Source organism: Tyto alba, unplaced genomic scaffold (assembly GCF_018691265.1).
Source record: "Tyto alba isolate M040663 unplaced genomic scaffold, T.alba_DEE_v4.0 Super-Scaffold_45, whole genome shotgun sequence".
Taxonomy (NCBI): domain Eukaryota; kingdom Metazoa; phylum Chordata; class Aves; order Strigiformes; family Tytonidae; genus Tyto; species Tyto alba.
The window spans coordinates 30,396,510-30,418,187 of NW_024881321.1; the positions used below are offsets into that span (position 1 = coordinate 30,396,510).

The 21,678-nt window shown below is 39.8% G+C and overlaps 1 protein-coding gene across 6 annotated transcripts in view; it reads right to left on the bottom strand.

The window, feature by feature from the left end:
- Positions 1-21,678, bottom strand: part of TMTC4 (transmembrane O-mannosyltransferase targeting cadherins 4) — an 89,256-nt gene that overhangs the window by 44,947 nt on the left and 22,631 nt on the right. For all 6 annotated transcript variants that reach the window (XM_042805844.1, XM_042805842.1, XM_042805843.1 and 3 more), the window contains 6 exons: positions 13,619-13,716; positions 11,483-11,575; positions 8,236-8,397; positions 7,251-7,453; positions 5,398-5,569; positions 5,182-5,313 (listed from right to left, as the gene is read on the bottom strand). In XM_042805844.1, coding sequence (XP_042661778.1) covers positions 5,182-5,313; positions 5,398-5,569; positions 7,251-7,453; positions 8,236-8,397; positions 11,483-11,575; positions 13,619-13,716 — 860 coding nt within the window. The remainder of the gene's footprint in view (positions 1-5,181; positions 5,314-5,397; positions 5,570-7,250; positions 7,454-8,235; positions 8,398-11,482; positions 11,576-13,618; positions 13,717-21,678) is intronic.

Genomic DNA, 21,678 nt, shown 5'->3' on the forward strand with positions numbered 1-21,678 from the left:
AATCCACCACAGCAGAAGAAACACCACAGCAATGTGTTGATTAAACTTTGCTTTCACTATAGCATAAACTAGAAGAAACTCAACATTAACAGAAAAACTAAGCTCCTTATTTCAGAAACAAACATGCACAGACATTTATGTACATTTTGTGAACTGAACTAAAAATATGTACTATAGTCTATTAAAACTGATAGCAAAACTATTTAAATAAACTATTAGCATTTTAGATGGTGCATTTCTTTCTGTCCTCAGATAGGGCTTCTGTGTGAAACAATGTTTCTATACAATATCCCTGAAAATGAATTGCTCCTCATTATGTGTAGGTTTCCTCATTTCCCTTCGAGTGAAATTTCAATTTTAGTTCATCTTAAAACCGTGGTGACATAGAAGGGAAGAAAAACTAAACCAAACATACCAGAAGAACTCCTCAGCCTACCATAAATACCCAATAACAAAACCAGCTCCACAGTGGATTATAATACGCAGTAACATCCTGCTCCTAAGTCAGCAAAGGGTTTCTAGGCACACACTGTCATTTGAGAGATGCAGGTGAGTTTTTCCATACAGCCACGGCTCTCCCTTCACTGGCCATGACAGAGAGATGCCACGATCAGCCCCTGGCTCTACTCCCCCAAACCAGGCACGCAATAACTATCTGCCCCCTGCTACGTATGAGGCTGTAACTCTCCCTGACCTCTCCTGTGACCCCTACCTGCACAACGTGGGGACCCAAGTACTTTCTATATATCAAGGGGAGGGAAGAATGTGGCCTTGAAAAATGAGGGGCCAGAGTGATGTTTTAAATTTCATCTCCCGAGATGTGGTTCTTCTGCCTTTGACAGATATTGTGCATGCCAACCTGGGAGGGAGGATTTTCCTTTTCCGATTAAACATTTAAGAACAGACATAGCATTTCATTATTAAATGATTAAAGACAGATATTAACTGGAAATGACATATTACATTATGCCCACATGCTCCTTTATCAGTCTTTAAGAGGTAATTACTTTACAGTAATAGGTCTAAAAGGAGCATTTCTCAGGGATGCATAACACCACAGTATTCTCTGAAATCAGGGCAATTAGGTAAAAATACCTGATCTCAACAGGCATGCGTTGTTTAAAGATAACATAACCGTGGCACCACAGCCTAGCCAAAGAATTGTCTCTCTGTGTTTGTCTGTTCACAATAGCTCAATCAGCCTAAGAAGCCAGTATAAAAAAGCAAAAGCACTGTATATTCTTCTATGTTAGACACGCGTAGTGCTTGAACTGTTATTCAAGTGCTTAAATGTGCACATACATTTAAATGAGGAAGAGAGAAAAAAATTATATTTTCCTGAACAAAAACAAAATTACTGTCAAACCGATTTTTTTTTTTTTTTTCCTCAAAGCAGCGTAGGAAGAAACTGAAATGTAGTACCATCTTCTAGGAGGTACACCCCCTCAGTTGGAGCACTACTATTATCAGCTATTCTATTCTCTCTTCCTAGCTGCTTATAATCACCTTTTCAGCAAATATGAACATTTGCTGAGAAGGATGGAAGCAAAGCACAGATGTCAGAATTTCTACAAAAACATGCAGATGCTTCTGTTCAATGCCAGATTCTTTCTTCAAAGCTTCTCTTTCCTCTACTACTAAAATTCTGTTTTCTAAATAATAATAAAACAAAGCCTTTCTGATCTTCACATTTTGTTTGTGCAGCTAATGTTGTCTAAAGGTTCTTCTGCATGAATGTGCTTCTATACAAAAAAACTGACATCCAAAATGGTACCTGTGCCGCAAAGGGATATTCCATACCATAGAATGTCATGCTCAGTATATAAACTGGGGGGAGTTCGCTGAGGGGGCAGATCGCTGCTCGGGCATCGGTCAGCGGGTGGTGAGCAACTGCATTTTGCATCACTTGTCTTTTCTTGGGTTTTATTTCTTTCTTTTCGTTATATTCCTTTTCACTACAATTATTATATTTTATCATTACTACTATTATTGTAATATAAATTTGATTCTATACTTATATTTTATGTTATTAAACTGATCTTATTGCAAACCACAAGTTTTACTTTTTTTTTCAACTCTCCTTCCCATCCCACTTGGAGGGGAGAGGAGTGAGCAAGTGGCTGTGTAGTGCTTAGGTGCTGCCTGGGGTTAAACCACAGCACCCAGTTATGAAGAGAGCCTGGCTGACTCGCTCAGATGTAGATGTCTGAAGGTTAGGAAACAAATCCAAGCCAGTAGTCTGATATGGTGAAACAGTAGTTATGCTTTTATCATAGCCTGTAATTAGATATTCCAGTACTTCAACAAAGCACTCCAGGATAAACCTGGAACATGATGACATCAAGTGAAAAGATGCCAAACTGGATCCTGTGAGTCTTTTAAGCCAGTAGCTCTAAATATTTGAAATTTATAAAATACCTGCAACATATAATCAACATATCAGGAGAAAACAGTCTCTACAACTGTTCACAAAATTTGCTTTAGCAAAAACAACACAGACTTGGTTCTAACTCACACTAGTGTATATCACCACTGAGCTCCAGGAATTAAGTCAATCCATGCGGTATGAAAAAAGGTGGTAAGAGCAAATAGAATCAACTTACAGACACCTTCTGTTCAGCTAAGAAAAATACTGTCAAATGTATTAAAAATGTATACTGTTTCAGTATAACAAACTTTGAAATCAACTTAAGTGGAGGACCATGCAAGTTCAAATGCATGACGTATTCCTGGACATGATTAACCCAGATCTGTAACATGCTTCTTTCTCTCTCTTTATAAAAAAAAAAAAAAATAAAATAAAAAAAGAACAAAACAAACTATATAATATATAACACGTATATTTAAAATATTTAAATATTGTAAATAATTAACATTTAAAATAAATTTTAAAATATTTAAAACATTTAAAAATCTGTACTGTGAACTTTTTTTTTAAAGTCAAAATCTTTGTAACTTCATTATGGTACCTGATAATCTTAATAATATTTTAAATAAATTTTAAAATCGCTGAGCAACATTTATCAAAGTTGATCCTAAATTTCATCCTCTTGAGCCAGATGCATTCATCACTCAAGGGGGTAGATTCACTACTATGCCAGATAATCTGATTTACTGCAGTTTCCACACCTCTGTCTAGAGAGATGTTTAAAGAAGATGAGTCCTGAAATTAGAGGAGGCACTGCTGTAGCTACTTGTTACTTAGAATTAAGGTAAGTTCACTGTACACTGCTCACATACAGACAATTTGGAATTGAAAAGAGCTGTAGCACAAAACATGAACAAGGAGCTACAGCTTTTGTTGCTAGTTGGAAGACACCTGGAGATTCTAGGACCCTGCTACATCAGGGAAGTAAAGTGTGACCACATTACACATATTAAAGATGCTCCAAGAACAACAAGAAAAAGCTGTTATTTGCCTTCCATCTTCTGGTCTGCATCAGTCTCCCACTGAAATAAATGGGCCACTGAAAGAAAGTCCTGTGGAGTCATTTTTAGAGGAAGTCTGCAATTTCAAGACAACAACAGATCAGAACAGAACCTAGTTCCAATTTTTACATTTACCTTTGTCAAAATTGAATAAATATAGCCGAGTCCATAAAGAAAAAAAAACCCCAGAGACTGGCTGTCACACACGGACTCTAATGCTGTTGCCTAGAAAAGTTCCCTACTACTGTGACTTCCAAGTTACTCCTTCAGCAAAAAAAAATGTGAGCCTACAAAACCCTCCCTGTTCACATCACCACACTTTCCATTTGTGCAAGCTGTCACTAGCAGCAATACAGCTCGGGCATGTCTACACAGCCCAATGTTGACAAACACAAGCTCATTTTCCCTGTACGCTCATTGGCTTTGAACCAGCTGCATTAGTTCAGTAGCTTGCACACAGCTTATCGGCTCAAGCACAGCACTGTGTGAACACAGCTACACAGCCTCCCAGCCAGACGTGGCTTGGGTCCAAGGAGCTTGGAGCACAGGCGAAGAGTGCGGATCTGTCTAAAGCACTCTTACCATGGCAGATGGATGGAGTTGCACACAAAGAACCAGATTGCATTTGCTCCATTTATAGTATGTGCTTGTCATCCAGGAGACAAGATATACTGAGGTCACCATTAAAAAGAAGATGGTTGCCTACCACTGCCACGCAATAAAATACAACAGCTCTTTTTCTATGTATTAAAATCTGAGATTATTGAAAGACACCACCATGTTGTAAATATTGCCCATAAATGTTTTTTACAGCTCACTGCTGCGTATTTGTATTCCAGCAGATGCTAAGTTTCTCATTCTCTTTGCAAAGTTGACCATGGACAAGTTCCTTTTTAAACTCGGGGTCTTGACCTGTGTTGTCAAGATACCGCTCTAGATTACAGAAACCTAGTATTTTAAGACATCAATGTATTTTTATTGACAAGCTGTGCATTCCTATTCTTTGGCTCTTCAAAGAGAGTCTCTGCTGAAGTACAGACAACGTCAGGGATCTGTGGTATGCTCCAACAGGTCACGCTCTTAGCTACCGCAGGACTCGGTGAAACATCCTATCCAGCCCGACCCACTTACTTGTTCCCTCACTAAGCCCTGTGGGGAATACTGCAGTTTTCCTTGGGGCCCATGTTTGAAGCTTCTAGCCCATTCAGCCAGAGTAAAAGAGCAGAAGTGGGAGTGAAGATTTTTAGCCCCACATCCTGCGATTACACTGATAGTATGCTGCTTTGTCCCTTAGCTGTGTCGGCTGTATATACCACTGGAAGCTACACAAAAAGGATTCTAAAAACATAGCACAGGCATTATTCAGGTGAATACATTGCTACAACTTACCTTCTTTTTGATATTTTGTTGTAATAACTTCCAATTATATGAAAAATTGTTCTAGTAGATTTTATTAGCAGTATATCCAATTTGACTGGATGCCTCTCCTGAAGTATATTCCCCCTTCTCCCTCCCCTCACCCACTCCCACCCCCAAGTTCTGAATTACAATATTGTAATTTGCTCAGTCTGGTATTTTGACTATGCTACCACTGTAATTTAGGTGTCTGACATGTCAATGTCATATCCTTGCACCAAGCAAGACTGTCAATAACATGGTACCACAATATATTAACTATGCACAATGCCTCCTCTATCTCAAATTTCAAAACACTTTAAAAAAATAAAATAAAAGTCCACATGAGTGACTTACTTTTGCATTCAGAGGGCACACAGACAGTGCACTCCTAAAAAGCTGTTCTTCTGACCTCCACTGACTGCTGCGGAGTGCACAACGCATAACATTTATCAACAAGATTCCAAGTACTGCCACAGCAAGAATTTTCTTAAGGAAAGAGAGACAAGTTAAGAAACAAGCCATTCAGCTGAAGCACTTCATCATCAACTTTACTAATTGTTTTGATGGTACCTTTTTCTTGGCTTGCTTACTCAAGAGACTAAATCCATATGTAAACAGAATACAATATCCAATACTGGGGAGGTAGATGACTCTCTCTGCAATAACAAATCCTACTCGGAAGAACAGATTACTTGCAGGAAGAAAAGGAATAATAAGAAATCCAAGTCCCAGAGTAAGGATTCTGCAAACAAGAAACAGGTTCTCAAATTAATGACAAATCTTAACAGAAGTACCTTTTCCTCTTAACATATGAACTTTAAACACTGTAGAAGTATGTGCGTATGGAACAGGCCATTCAAAAGAGCTACTAACAAAATCAGATTAAATTTCAGTGAAGTTTTGACACTTCATTCCATCAGATACTTTTAAAATCCTAGCTATAATTTCCAGAAAACCAATGTTCATGCTTCCAGGCCAGAAAATAGCCCCATTACAGATTAATTACATAATTCCTATTCAAAATACACAGGCAGGAAAAGTAATGGTAAAAGCTACCTGTCTAGGTACCTACTAGTGAGACAGTAACAGGGGAAAAATACAGGTCACTGTTAAAGAAGAAACTTGGGTACACTTGCTACTGAGAGAGTGTTTTCTTTCCTAACAAATGCATCAGTAGTAGAATCCACTGTGGTTAACCACTTCAAAGTTAGTAATGTATGCTCTTTCTACAGACAGCAGAGAGAGGAACTTCTCAAGGGCAGTTTGTCTTCCTTGTTTTAGGTATCTATGTGAGGACGGGTAATCTTCATCAAGTAACTGTTTATGGACTATACAGAGCTTAGGCAACTGAGACTACGTATCTCACTTTTACAGAGCTGACATAAGGGAATAAGAACTCCAGGTCTCTGTCATGTGTTTGTTATAAAGGCCATAGGCACGGTAGTGTTCTCTAATTTATTACAAATAAATCTCTATACTGTAATGTAGATGTGTCCTCTTACTCTCTTCTCATCCCCAAGAGTCCTAGGCCTTCACTATAGTTTTTGTCTTTACTAAAAATCTGTGCAGCAATATAGGCTTAGTCAGTGTGTTTTTATTAGAAAGTATGATGTCACTTGTAGCAAGAATTCTGCCTCTCCCCAAAATGACTTTATCTGTGCAAGTGAGTATGGAACAACAGAAAGGAAGGCAGGTGGGATGTTAACATTTGAGGGGACGAGAGGGAAGAGATGAAATTACAGAATACCACAGAAAAGAAAGAGAAAATATTCAGCACTCTGAACAAAAGAAAAAAGAATGACCTTGCTGTGATGGAGCTGCTGAAAAATTTTAAAGAACTAAGAAATTATACATAAAATCTATGGGAACAGAACCTGAAGAGTCAAACAGAAGCCCTCAGTGAGACAGAACAGTTTTCAATAAATTTTTTAGTTTCTTTGGATAAAGTAGAAGTTGTTCACTCAGTAGATACTATTGGTCAGCATTTTACTTTTTAATTGTATGGCCATGGCCAGCATTTCTATCTCCTCTCAAGGCACATCTCCTTTCTCTTTCATTATTAGAAGATTAAAGGAGATGATGACTTGTAAGAAGCAGAGACAACAACATACATCATTTCCTACTCTGCTCCAAGCACATATTACTTTTCACCACCTACAGTGTCAAGGATCTCAGAATGCCTTTTCAGGAGAAAAATAAAGCAGCCATCCATACCTCCTTCTCCAACTCTGTTTCCCACTAGTCAGTGTACAGTGATGGGCCCAAATTGGGATAAAACTGTAACGACAGCTATAAATATTTATTTGAACTGCATTTGCTAGACACTGGTTGCACTGAATTGTTAAAATTATCAGTAATGGATTTAACAAAATAATACTGTACTCAAGTTGGCCAGGCATTTAAAATTCATCACTGTCTCTCACCTTCTCTTATGGCTGTCTTCTGAGCACAGAGCTTGGCATATCAGACCAATTAGGCAGAACCAAAGTGCTGCTAGTGCAATTATCCTCCAGTCGCTGACGGATTTAATGAGGGGTATGCAGCCCATTGACCAATCAAAACACAGCCACCAGGGACACAACAGCAGCCATGCATTCAAGGAATAGTAGTAATTATAGTTTATAGCCTGTCAGTCAAAAAGAAAACAAACATTTATTTGATACTAAACTTAAGGGGGGGGGGAGAGGGGGGCAACTTTAGTTCTTCTCTCTGCTATCATTTCCCTTATCATAAAATATATTTTATATAATAAAGAGGCCTTAAATACTGTTAGACTACAGCTAGTTACATATCCATTTATTTTACAGCTGTGAATTTTTTTTTTTTTTAAACATAGCTAGGTGGCTCTCCTATTCAGAGCAGGGAAATGCAATTCTGTGCTGTCTAACCAATATCAACATGTAAAAAGAATAATCTCTTGCAATAGGATAAAATGCCAAAAGACAGTGCCCACTGTCTTTGCCCTTCATTCTCCATCTCCAGAAAGAGCCTTAATGCAGTCAGAGATACAAAGCCAAGACATATTCCAGATGCACCAGACCAGAACTCCATGCTTTTTTCTTCAATTGTAAAAGAACAGACAAAAAGTCAAGCATGGTGTGTGGAAAAGGGATGAAACCCAGCAAAAGCTAAATCCTTGCATGCATGGGAAAAATAGTGAGTAAATGGAAATGTACTTCAATGTGTGCAGTACATGCTAAATTGAATGCAAAGAATATACAAGGTATACTATTTTTAAAAATTGCAGAAAATCATCACAGCAGCGTGAGTGAAGGCGACTCATCATGTATCTTGAATCATAAAGACTACCTACTTTATTGTTTCTTTGAAGCCCAGACAAGCAAATACAATTTGATGACAAAGACAAATGTTCTGAGCTGGCCAGGAAAAAGCAACTTCGTAACTTACTCTCACAAACAGACTGTCTGCAAATGAAGCTGGGTTGTCTACTTCAGTGAAAGCTGGTGGCCCTGTGCCCATAATCCTCCAGCGTATATAAAGTATACTGGCACCTCCAGACATCAGAAGCGTTATCCTGAAGAGCAGCCCCTTTCTCAACAGCCCAGAATTCTACAGGAAAGAAAGAAAAGAACTCCTCATATAAAACCCATTATTTTATTCTCTTCCCCACTACATACACGTCCTTTTCACCACTACCTCAGAAAGAAGAGGCTATTCCCATACATTTTTGCTATTAGAGTTGACATTTTTATTATTTCTGCAGTAACTAGAAAGCTTTCAAACTTTACTATGCTTTCATTGATTAATTGCAAAATATTTTTTGCAAGCATTTTCATTTCTTTCTCAATCAGAAAACTTTTTTTTATTCAAGAAGTCTGTCTTCTGAAAATCCTCAGTAACTCTATAGCGGATGTAATTTTACACAGCAACTTCTGATAGGGAACTTGAGCAGAATACAGCCTTTAGTATATGGCAGTTAAATCTTTTCTTTTTACATGGAGGATGGTTACTTTGAGAACTTTGTTTTAAATAGCTATATCCAGTTGACTGCTTATCATGTAAAGTTTTTCTCCACTTAGGTCTCTTTAGAGGTAAAATTACATGCATGTAACAAGCAAAGTGCATAGGTAGAAACTGGGAAGAAATAGAAACTGAATAAAATTTCCACAATCACTAATGTGATGAAAAAGCTAATGACAGACAGCTACCCAAATCACTTCAGTCAGGCTAAAATTACCCAAGATCTACAAGCTTGTATATTATATCTACATTAACTCAGCTGATTTATGTCACATATTTTATAATAAACATTTTAGGATCTAAAGAAGGCAATACACATAAAGCAAGTGGTGTCATAGAAGCTACATTTGACAGACTTTTCCACTTTTTCCTCCATGAAGTTCATGTTCTCCAAGCACACATCAGTTTCATAAATGAAAAGAAAACCACTCCATACTGTAGAGGTTCTTCAGGCTTCACCAGTAGAGACTGGAAACAGAATCATCAGTAATTGTAACGATATCCCTGTCACATCTCTGAGATGCAAATTCAAGCTTCAACACCCTACACAGCTACCAAATGATAACTATGGATGTTTACATGGAAGAGTTGACTGGATCCTAAAAAGTAGGGTCATGTGATCTCTGATATTAGTTTCCATGTATTCCTAACTTCCTCTCTTAGTCTGATATGCTTCTATTACCTTTAAAAACCTACCCGATAGTTATACACGGTCAGTACTATGTCCTCCATGGAATCTGGCACACTGATTATTATTACCTATTATTGCAATATGTTGATTAGCAAGCACCACCTTAATTATTTAGGAGATCAGTATTATTTATTTTTGAAGCCTTAATAGGAAAAAAAAAAAAAAAAGGAGGCTTACTGCACAAAGACTGACATCCAACAGTGCCCTGGCTGAAGATATTTATTCTCTACAGTGATGGAAAAGTCAAGTTTAAAAGCAATATTAAGATGGGGTTTTAATACTTGTAGTTGACAATGGAGTCATCATAAAATATTTAAGTGAATGCCTAAGGATAAAGAAGATTTTAATGCTGATTTTACATGTTAGCCTTTGTGCTCAAATGGTTACTTCCAAACTTGCACATCTCGGTAACCAAAGTCACTACAATTAGGATTATAGGAAAACCATTCCTAAAAATTATTTTTGGAAGAGAAGTGTGCTATGAAGGAAAACAATATAATGACAAATTATAACTGCCTTATGACAGATTAACTGCACAAAACCTCTTATCCCAGGCTTAATTTTATTTAACAGTACATGTAGCTTCTTAAAGGCTAGATTTCATGAATTGCCACAAAATCTTAGTAGGCAGAATTTTAAAAGTGGAAGAAGTGTAACCATATTGTCTTTGATGCAGAGTTAACTGAAATCTGGCATGAAACTGAAACCTGTCTCAATCAAGAAAAAAAAAATGGCAAGTAAGAGAATTTAAGACCTGCCTTTCAACAAAACAAAACAAATCTCAGATCCAAAAACCTGTTCTGCTCTTTTCACGGAAGTGTAGGTGGCAGGAGCTAAAATTAATTACTTTTATTAAAAGAAGAAGAAAAAGGTACATTTGATGTTTTCTTCACCCAGATAGAGTTGTTTAAAGGTCACAAAACAGAAGCATAACTCTCTGAGCTCTGAAAGAGTAATCCTCCAAAAAGGTTTGACTGACACATTTCACAGAATAATAGAATGGTTTGTGTTGGAAGCAACCTTTAAACATCATCTAGTTCAATCCCGTATGCCATGGGTAGAGACATCTTTCTGCTGGGTCATTTAGCCATTCTTGATCAAATCTACTGTTTCAGTTCTAGAGATTCCACCTCTACTGATCTCCCCCTGAAGCTCTTCACTCTTCATAAAGGAATTTAAAATCCCCATAGGACTTGTGCTACTCAGAAACAGGAGCAAGACTTCTCTGCAGTGAAACCACTGATCAATGCAAAGTACAGTGAATACTCCTTTGCCCTGCTGAACCTTGGGGCAAAAGATTTAGCTGTTGATGTGGCTGCTATTAATCATGCATCTGAGGCTGATTATTTCTGTGATTTGCATGCCAGTGAAAATACTGGGTGCCAGATTCCACTTGAGCCAATACTAAATAAAGTGATATCAACAAAAGTCAGAAATTCTATCCTTAGCAACTACCAGCACTTATGTATTTTTCTTTTAAACTCCCAAGCTACTAAGGACTATCTCCTGTTTGGTAATTTGTATGCAGTAAAAAAGAGTGTAATACTTTAGTGGGATGGGCAAAGTAGACATAATATTTTTTAAATGTACTTTTTCAAATGTCCAACTACCTCATTTGAGAATCTGAATAAACATATCTCTCTTTACTCTGACCAGACTGTGTTAAACAACCATTTCATGTGTCTATCTACTGACTCTGGAGAACTTGTTGCATCAGTCAGCTCTTCCACACCACATTTTTAACATTATATTGAGAGAAGTGTGGAATGGATTACACCACCCAATGCAATTCTAATGCTATCCCATTACTACGCATGTTGATGTAAAGATATCATAGCACATTGCCTTACTAGGCTGACTGGAAATACCCCTATGGTTTTTTTTTTAAATTCTCAACAACACCAAAACTGTCAGAAGTTGTATCTTTGTCTTTAGTATATGACTGACTGAATGGCCAGAATAACAAAACCTCTGAGGACTCACCTCCAATGACTTGTCCTTATGTAGTAACTTTTGAATAAGCTCCAAAACATTCAGCTTGTTAATCACCAGTGCATCAAACACTGCATTCAAACCCTAAGCAACCAAGAGAAAAATAAGAGCATAAGATGGAACAGCTAACCACAAATATTTTTTTTCTTTAAACACATCTTAAATTCCACTCCTACCATAAGTTGTTGTACATCTTAATTCAGATTCCAAACAAGTAGACTGGTATGTTGGTAGTAAAGATGGCTGAATGGTAAATTGAGAACCTGAGCTCAGATGAGTAGAATATCTTGTTACTGTAATGGGATTCTCCTACAGCATGGAATAACCCTTTGGGGAATACCATGTAGCATCAAGCTAGAATATTCTGCTCTCCATCTTCTTTCCCAAATGTTCCACAGTGTAAATGCTACAGTCAAAAGGTAAGGCTTCTGTCAGTAAGGTGGAGGAGTATCTTCAAGACTTCTGCTTATTTTTTGCTGTGTAACATGGTATCTATTGACTGTCAGGTTTCAGAAATACAACAAAGGTTCAGAAAGATTTAAAAGATGTATCAAACTTGCTTTTCTTGCAATTACAGCAATATACACAGTGGAAGTTGCTGGGGGGGAGGAAGCAAAGTTTTATGTGACATCATCCATTACACTAGAGCATATTCAGTGATTTCCAGGACTACACTTGCACATGCTACCTCCAAGCAACCAACCAAAATGTATCCAGGGGTAATTCCACTGAGGTGACCAGCAAAATCCAATGTTAACATTTTCCCTTCAATGTTTCAGCAATCACCAACGATGATAATCCTTGAATATTTAGCCTATATCCTAATAATTTTGGAAATTACCTCAATGTCCTAAAGACTAAATGAAAAACAGACAGTAAAAATAGTTCCATGTGAGGCGAAGAGTTAGTACACTGGGAAGTTACAAGTCTCTTTCTAACAGTCAAAGGGAGAAGACAGGTTAGAGTGGCGTGGTTCCATGCAGAAAAGCCGCCTGACAGCTAAAAGGCTTTTGGCTCACTTGCATGGAAGGAAATAGAAAGCAAGAATCCTGACAAAAAATACATTCAGCCTGCAAGCAATCTTTGTGTGATTTATGTGTGATTTATCTCTTCATCCCTCTGACCCATGCCCCTCAGCACAACAATAAATATAATTGTCCTAGCAGTGCAACAGCAAACAAATAAAAAACCCAGATCCGATAACAATTCTGTGTCTGCTAGCTCAAATAATTACTTCATACCACTAGAGGAAATAATCACACCATGTTTTAAGAGAATTCCTTATGTTTTCCTCATAGACATCTTTGACAAATACATCACTCTACAAACATCTATCCCAAAATAATGTCCTAAAGCAGTAAGTTTTCTGTAATTTCTTTTCTGTTTTTTCCTAGCAAGGACAAGAGGGTCCTTGCTGCAAAGAATTGTTCTCATTCTGTTGCTTTATCTATGTCAGTTAAAGCTATAAATCACATTTATTTACAAAGATATATAAGGCTATATAAAAGGTAAAAATCACAGATGTAGCATTTCAGGTGGCTGCTTTGGTCACCCAAAACAGAATGTCTTCACTGAAGTAATGGAAAGCAAAAGCACAATGAGCATGAACGCTAACTATATCTGTTTGCATAAACAGGTCCTTAAATGAGGGACAGAAGGAAGAGATTCAGTAATACAAATGCATAAACAATGGCTCTACTTCTAACTGCACTGTTCACAAAAGCAAGAGGGTGGGGCTTTAAAAAATGTTCTCCTCTAGTTATAGCTTTGCTGCTAAGCCTTCATCAAGAGGTTTGTAAGCCTGCTATCTCAACAATTATATTCAAAAACAAGGACAACAAACATGATGTGCATTGAAACTAACACTGTAAATCTTTTAAATTTTACAAAAAATTAACAGATATATGCAACCTGCTTACAGAAGATAAAATGAAGAATTCCAACAGATTGGCAGGGACACAATCAAGACAGATCTACTAGAATACTGCTTTTTGTCAACATTAACTAGTTTTCTGAACAGAACAAAAAGGTGTGCATGCGATTAACTGTGGAGAAGATTTTGTAGGCTTTAACAACTGCACTCGACAGATGCTAAGGTCAAAATTCAGTCATTCAGAGGATTCTTACCAGTATTGTAATTCCTTGTTCTTTGCACAGCATGGCTACTGCACCTAAGATAACACTCACCAGCACCCAGAATATAGAAAAATTATGTCCTTCCTTATCTGTCAAAATAAAGCATACCATAACATTATTTATACATTTAAAGTTGAAGTTAGAAATCTAAACTAAAATTAAAATTTTAAAAATATACAGCATTTAATCTCACAATGTTTTCTATCAGTCAAGATCTGGATACAGAGACTTAAAAAGTATAGGACATCTCCTGCAATATGCTGGCATTTCTCCCTTTATTGCAGTCATTTTCTAGTCTGAGAGATTTTAGAAGTCTCCCTATTTGCTAGACATTTTAGCCAGATTAATTAGAATGGCAGAAGCTTCACATAGCTTCCACAATTCATCATCTGCACAGGTTAATTCCCAATATTTAGACACATTTATCATCCTTAGTTAGAGCTCTATCATTACTGGCCTCTCTCTTCCAAGCTACCATAAGAACAAGAAATTCTTTCTAATGGTTACACATGAAGTATCACACACGCAAACTGTTTTAACTGTAGTCTAATCTACAAAGGCACAACGAGCTGCTTCTCCAGGGCTTCTGCATTTAGCAAGTACCTCATGTCATTTCATTAGCACTGCAATGGAATGCCACGGAGCTCAAAAATTTCAGCATCTGAGCAGAGAAGCAGTTAGTTCTTGCACTCAGGAAGCAGTTTTACAGCAGGGTGAGGAACTCTGGGGTTACGAGATCAAGAGTAACTACAGTTTCTACTCAAAGAAAGAGTCTTTAAAGACTACACCATGTAACTGATTTTGGGTACTACAAGCAGGCATTACCGAGACTAATATAACAATAAGCTCTACATCAGCCAAGGTATTATCACACACAGAGTACATGGGCACTTCACATAAAAACATATCTGTCACAACCTCTACTCCACAGGTACAAGCAACAGAAGGAAGCACTCTGTCCATTCAGAGGCAGTATCTTGCTCCTAGCAACATGGCATCTACAGGCATCACAGGAATCAATCTTTGACTCGGCATGTGAAAAAACAAAGTTGAATTCGACATTCATTGACTGAATCTCTTTCCTACTTTCCTTGACATCTAGAGCAGATCTCCCCTACTGCTAAAGCAGGTTTGACGCTCGGTACTTAAACAGAATTGCATTAATGGTATATTGAAAATGTAAATGGCAGAATTAAGAATAATTCACCAGAAGAAAGAACCTATATCTAAGATAGTACACTAGGCTTCCTTTCTAATTGCTTGAGAGAAGGGGGTGGCTTTAGGGATTAAGTTACCTAATTAAACGCAGTTGTCCACCTTTCAGAGAAGTAGCTCTCTCTCTTCACTGACGATAATGGGAAACTAGTATACTAGCTCAGATATTTTCGGGTCAGATGTAAATCATAACCACAAAAGTGAAAAGGACCTCTTGGAGCAAATCCAGAAGAGGGCCATGAAGATGATCAGGGGGCTGGAGCACCTCCCTGATGAGGACAGCCTGAGAGAGCTGGGGTTATTCAGCCTCGAGAAGCGAAGGCTCTAGAGGGACCTTCTAGTGGCTTTCTAGAACTTAAAGGGGACCTATAGGAACAATGGGGAAGGACTCTCTGTCAGGGAGTGTAGTGATTGGATGGGGGGTAATGGTTTTTAAACTCAAAGGGGTTAGATTTAGATTAGATATAAGGAACAAATTCTCCACTGTGAGGGTGCTGAGACATAGGAACAGGTTGCCCAGAGAGGCTGTGGATGCCCCCTTCCTGGAAGTGTTGAAGGCCAGGTTGGATGTTTGATATTCATCATTGCAATACCTGTTAGGCATTTGTTCCATTTCCCTGCACTCCAAATTATGTCCTCACAGGTAAGGTAAGACTTAACATCAAAGGTGCAGATATTGCAAAGTTAAAAGAAAGCAAGAAGTCATACATATCTCAACAGTACCAAAACAAAACATGGAAATAGAAAATACATGACTAAAGTAAAGAAATATTACAACTAAAAAAAAGCAATGCAATGAGGAAACTCCAGTTCACAGCAATTATATAGAAGAACAACTGAGGGTTACGATTCATGGAGGAAGGGGCTTCAGAATTAGTTCTAAGAATACTGCTAAGAATAAAAAGAATCTGTCCTGAATACATCCCTTGAAGGAGCTCTTCAACCCTTCAGATTCTGCAATACAACAGACTGTCCAGCCAGTTCTTGAAATTCAGTTTTGGTTTGTTTTTTTTGTTTGTTATTTTTAATGTAAAAATAAACTAGCTGAGAGAATGAAAAGATGGAAGGCAAAGTAACTGGTGTTCACAAAATGACAATCAGTTATTCTCAGTAAGTGTAAGAGGGAGAACAGTGAACAGAGCCAATGGATTCACTGAGTTTACTGAAGTATGCTTTCTTCTCCTGAGAGATTGTTTCTTCCCGTAATCAAATTCTGGCCAAAAGAAGTCAGGACAACTAAGTACTTCCCAGAGAAGCAGTATTCAGTATACAAGCTACCTTAACACAGAAGATAGTGGGAAGTATATGTAGTAAGAGACCAGCTAGAGATTCATAAATACTTTGATGATTTGAAATGTAAGAGTAGTAGGAAAAAAGGAATTAGGTCAAATTATCAAGGACAAGTGTAACAGCAGCAGACTCATACAGAAACAAATTCAGAAAGGTCACATCACAAGATAAGAAAAGGTAATGTATGTAAAGAACAACATCCACAGTTCCATAGATACATTAGTAAACAGAAGAGTAGCGAGGAAGGAGTTATTCCAATAATGAGTGGGAAAGAAAATAGACAGTGTCAAGAGAACAGAAGCGTTCTGTGCCTTTTTGCTTTATTTTTTCACAAAGAGGTCAGCTGCAATCAGATAGCAAGCACAACATGAGCATAAAGGAAGCAAGAACAAAAGTAAAAATAGTGAACTAGAAGACACAGAATTTATAGAGAAGTTAATCTGTTTTAAATTATGATTGGTTAAATTTACTCCAGCAGGTTCTCAAACCAGAGTAATCTCAACTGTTACCTCTGAGAAATCATGAAAAGCACATGAGAATCCAGAAGCTTGAAATGAAATAAAACAATGCCTACATGCCTACTTTTAAAGGGGAAGGGAGATACAAAAAGAGAAGCAAAGAAACAAACCTAAGCTGAAATTTACCTAAGGTGAAAATTACCCAGAAAAAACCCCACTCAGACAAAGTATTTTCTAAGTGACCCTCTAAAACAAAAGGATATGATTAATAATTTGCCACAGACATATTTTAGCCATTTATATCAATCTTTATTCATTAATGACCTAGATGATGAGGCAGAGTACACCCACAGCAAGTTTGCAGATGACACCAAACTGAGAGGAATGGCTGATATGCCAGAGGGTCATGCTGCCACCCAGAGGGACCTCGACAGGCTGGAGAAATGGGCTGGTAGGAACCTCATCAAGTTCAACAAGGAGAACTGGAAAATTCTGCATCTGGAGAGGAGCAAGCCCAGGCACAGTACACGCTGGGGGTCACCCAGCTGGAAAGCAGCTTGGCAGAAAAGCACCTGAGGGTCCTGGTGGACACTGGGTTGAACATGAGCCAGCAACAGGCCATTGCAGGAAGGAGGACTAATGGTGTCATGGGGTGCAACAGACAAAATATTGCCAGCAGGCCAAGGGAGAGGATCGTTTTCCTCCACTCTGCACCGATGAGGCCACATCTGGAGTACTGTGTCCTTTTTTGGGCTCCCTGGTACACGAGATCCATGGGCATACTGGAGTGAGAGTCCAACATAGGACCAGTAAGATGATGAACGGACTGGAGCATGTCCCCTGTGAGGAGAGGCTGAGAGCTGGGATTGTTCAGCCTGGAGAAGAGAAGGCTCAAGAGGGATCTCATCAATGTATGTAAATACCTGCAGGGAGGGTGCAAAGAGGATGGAGCCAGGCTCTGCTCATTGGTGCCCAGTGACAGGACCAGAGGTGATGGGCACAACCTGAAACACAGAAGGTGCTGTCTGAGCATCAAGAAACACTTTTACTGAGAGGGTGGCTGAACACTGGCACAGGTTGCCCAGAGGTTGTGAAGCCTCCATCCTTGGAGATATTGTAAATTCGTCTAGATACAGTCCTGGACAATTGGGGCTCTAGGTGACCCTGCTTGAGAAGTCAGCTCAGATGATCTCAAAGTCCTTTCCAACCTCAACCATTCTGTGCTTCTGTGATCAAGATCTCTGTTCATCTGTTTTCTTTTGCAGCCTCAAAATGTCAATACAGCCACATATAGAATTGTAATATTATGAAAATTCATCAGTGAATTCATCAAAGAGAAGAAACTTAAATTACGAAACATTTTTTCCTGTGCTTGATCCTAGGTCAATACACAAAACACCCTCTGCCACCACAACTGCAGATATCTCAGTAATCTAGGCTAGAAAATAGATACAAAAGACTGTCATTCATCAATGCCTTCAATATTTTCTTTTTTTTTAACAGTGATTTCAAAATGTAAAGCACTGCATAAGTGCTAATTATTATTATGATACACACATGCCAACAGAAGTAATCAGTCTAACAAAGCACACTCCTCTAATATGGCGATGCTTCCCACCAGAAAAATCTTGTGTCAGAAAATGAAACCAATCTTTCATTGGCACCTGTGCCTGGTTGAAACTGGTACACCATATTGTGAGTGGGCATTGTGCCACTCTAACAGATGGACAAAATTGTAAGCATGCCAAAGAAACAGAATATTTGCTTTTTTTTTTTTTTTTTTTAAGCTAGAAAAATATAGTGTTTCTATACAAAACCAAAAAGTGTTGCTCAGATGGTCCTTCTTTAGGAGTATGTTAAGTCTGAAAGTTGAGGGGATTCAATGAAATACCTATATAAACCATAAGCAAGCCATGAGGGCTCCTCCATTTAGACTACTAGAGTTAAGTATAAGCATTCCTACAGCAAGGATGCATATACAAAGTGTTTTATGGCATGGGGGAGGGGAATCTCAATCCATCCCACTCCTACCAGCTTGATGCCAGTGCCAGCAACAGATGCCCAGAGCCTGGAGAGGGATCACAGGTCAGCAGGAGAGCACCTGAAGAGCAGCACAGAGGAGTTCCAGCTACTCCAGACAGAAAGTCAGCTCCATCAGGGACCCAACTGAAATGCCTCTATAGAGATGGAAGTAGCATGGGGAATAAACAAGAGGAGTTAGAGACGTGCGCACACCTGAAGAGTTACGATCTTATTGACATCACAGACATATGGTGGGATGGCTCCTATGACTGGAGTGTTGGAATGGAAGGATACAGGCTCTTTAGGAAAGACAGGCAGGGGAGATGAGGAGGGAGGTGTCACCCTCTATGTCAGTGACCAGCTGGAGTGCATGGAGCTCTGCCTGGGGATGGGTGAGGAGCCGATCAAGAGCTGAGGGGTCAGCAGGGACAAAAGACATTATAGTGGGGGTCTGCTACAGGCCACCCAACCAGGAAGAGTGAGTGGATGAGGCCCTCTACAGACAAATAGGAGCAGCCTCACATTCACAAGCCCTGGTCTTCATGGGGGACTTCAATTACCCTGATATCTGTTGGAGGAACAACACAGCAGGGCACAAGCAATCCAGGAGTTTCCTGGAATGCACTGACAATAACTTCCTTCTCCAAATAATAGAGGAGCCAATGAGGAGAGGTCCTATGCTGGAACTTGTTCTCACCAACAAGCAGGGGCTGGTGGGGAGTGTGAAGCTCAAGGACAACCTTGGTTGCAATAACCATGAAAACGTGGAGTTCAAGATCCTTAGGGCAGTGAGGAGGGCACGCAGCAAGCTCGCTACCCTGGACTTCAGGAGAGCAGGCTTTGGCCTCTTCAGGGATCTGCTTGGCACAGTAGCATCGGATAAAGCCCTGGAGGGAAGAGGGGCCCGAGAAAGCTGGTTAATGGTTCAAGGATGACCTCCTCCAAGCTCAGGAGCAATGCATCCTGACAAAGAGGAAGTCAGACAAAAATGCCAGGAGGCCTGCATGGATGAACAAGGAGCTCCTGAATAAGCTGCGACATGAAAAAGGAAGCCTGCAGAGGGTGGAAGCAAGGACAGGTAGCCTGGGAGGAACACAGCAAAACTGAGCAGCTAGGGATCAGGTTAAGAAGGCCAAAGCCCTGACATAATTAAATCTGGCCAGGGATGTCAAGGGCAACATAAAAGCTTTTACAGGTATGTCAGTGATGAAAAGAAGACTAGGGAAAATATGGGTCCTGTCCAGAAGGAAACAGGAGACCTGGTCACCTGGGATATGGCAAAGGCTGAGGTACTCGATGACTTTTTTGCCTGAGACTTCACCAGCCAGGGCTCCAGCCACACCACCCAAAATGTAGAAGGTAAAGGCAGGGACTGGGAGAATGAAGAACCACCCACTGTAGGAGAAGATCAGGTTTGAGACCATTTAAGGAAGCTGAAGCGGCACAAGTCCAAGGGACCTGATGAGATGCACCTGTGGGTCCTGAGGGAACTGGCAGATGAAGTGGCTAAGCCACTATTCATCATATTTGAGATGTCATGGCAGTCTGGTGAAGATCCCACTGACTGGAAAAGGGGGAAACATAACCCTCATTTTTAAAAAGAGAGATAAAGAAGACCTGGGGAACTACAGGCCAGTCAGTCTCACCTCTGTGCCCAGCAAGATCACAGAGAAGATCCTCCTGGAAAATCTGCTAGGGTGCATGGAAAATAAGGAGGTCATTGGTGACAGCCAACAGGGCTTCACTAGGGGAAAACTGCACCTGACAAATTTGGTGACTTTCTACAATGGCATTGCAGCGTTGGTGGATAAGGGAAGAGCAGCTGATGCCACCTACCTTGACTTGCGCAAATTCAATTTGTGGGACATTTGACACTGTACTGCATGACGTCCTTGTATCTAAATTGAAGAGACATGGATATGAGGGATGGACCACTTGCTGGCTAAGGAACTGGATGGAAGGTCACACTCAAAGAGTTGTGGTCAATGGTTCAATGTCCACGTGGAGAACAGCGACAAGTGGCATTCCTCCTGGGTCGGTGTTGCAACCAGCGCTGTTTAACATCTTTGTTGGAGACATGGACAGTGGGGCTGAGTGCACCCTCAGCAAGGTTGCTGATGGCACCAAGCTGTGCAGGGTGGTTAACACCCTGGAGGGAAGGGATGCCATCCAGAGGGACCTTGACAGGCTCGAGAGGTGGGCCTGTGCAAACCTCATGACGTTCAACAAGCCCAAGTGCAAGGTCCTGCCCATGGGCTGAGGCAATCCCAAGCACAAATACATGCTGGATGATGAGTGGATTGAGAGCAGCCCTGCGGAGAAGTACCTGGGGGTACTGGTGGATGAAAAAACTGACTATGAGCTGGCGATGTGTGCTTGCAGACCAGAAAGCCAGCCATGTCCTGGGCTGCATCAGGAGAAGTGTGGCCAGCAGGTCAAGGGAGGTGATTCTCTTCCTCTACTCTGCTCTCGTGAGACCCCACCTGCAGTATTGTGTCCAGCTTTGGGGCCCCCAGCATAAGAAGGACATGGACCTCTTGGAGCAAATCCAGAGGAGGGCCATGAAGATGATCAGGGGGCTGGAGCACCTCCCTGATGAGGACAGGCTGAGAGAGCTGGGGTTGTTCAGCCTCGAGAAGCGTAGGCTCTGGAGAGACCTTCTAGTGGCCTTCTAGAACTTAAAGGGGACCTATAGGAACGATAGGGAAGGAGTCTCTATCAGGGAGTGTAGTGATTGGATGGGGGGTAATGGTTTTTAAACTGAAAGAGGGTAGATTTACATTAGATACAACGAAGAAATTGAGGGTATTGAGACATAGGAACAGGTTGCCCAGAGAGGCTGTGGATGCCCCCTTCCTGGAAGCGTTCAACTCAAATCACTGTATGATTCTATGACTTGACTGATCCTAAATTTATAAGCAGCACATTGACGATTCACCTCAACTCTGTGTTGGTAAACACCAATCCTATTCTGAGAGACCTTTTTTTTGCAGTGTCCTAAATTCACAAGTCAATGAAAACAAATTCCTTAGAAGTTGAGGATATGATGAAAATTCTACATTTAGA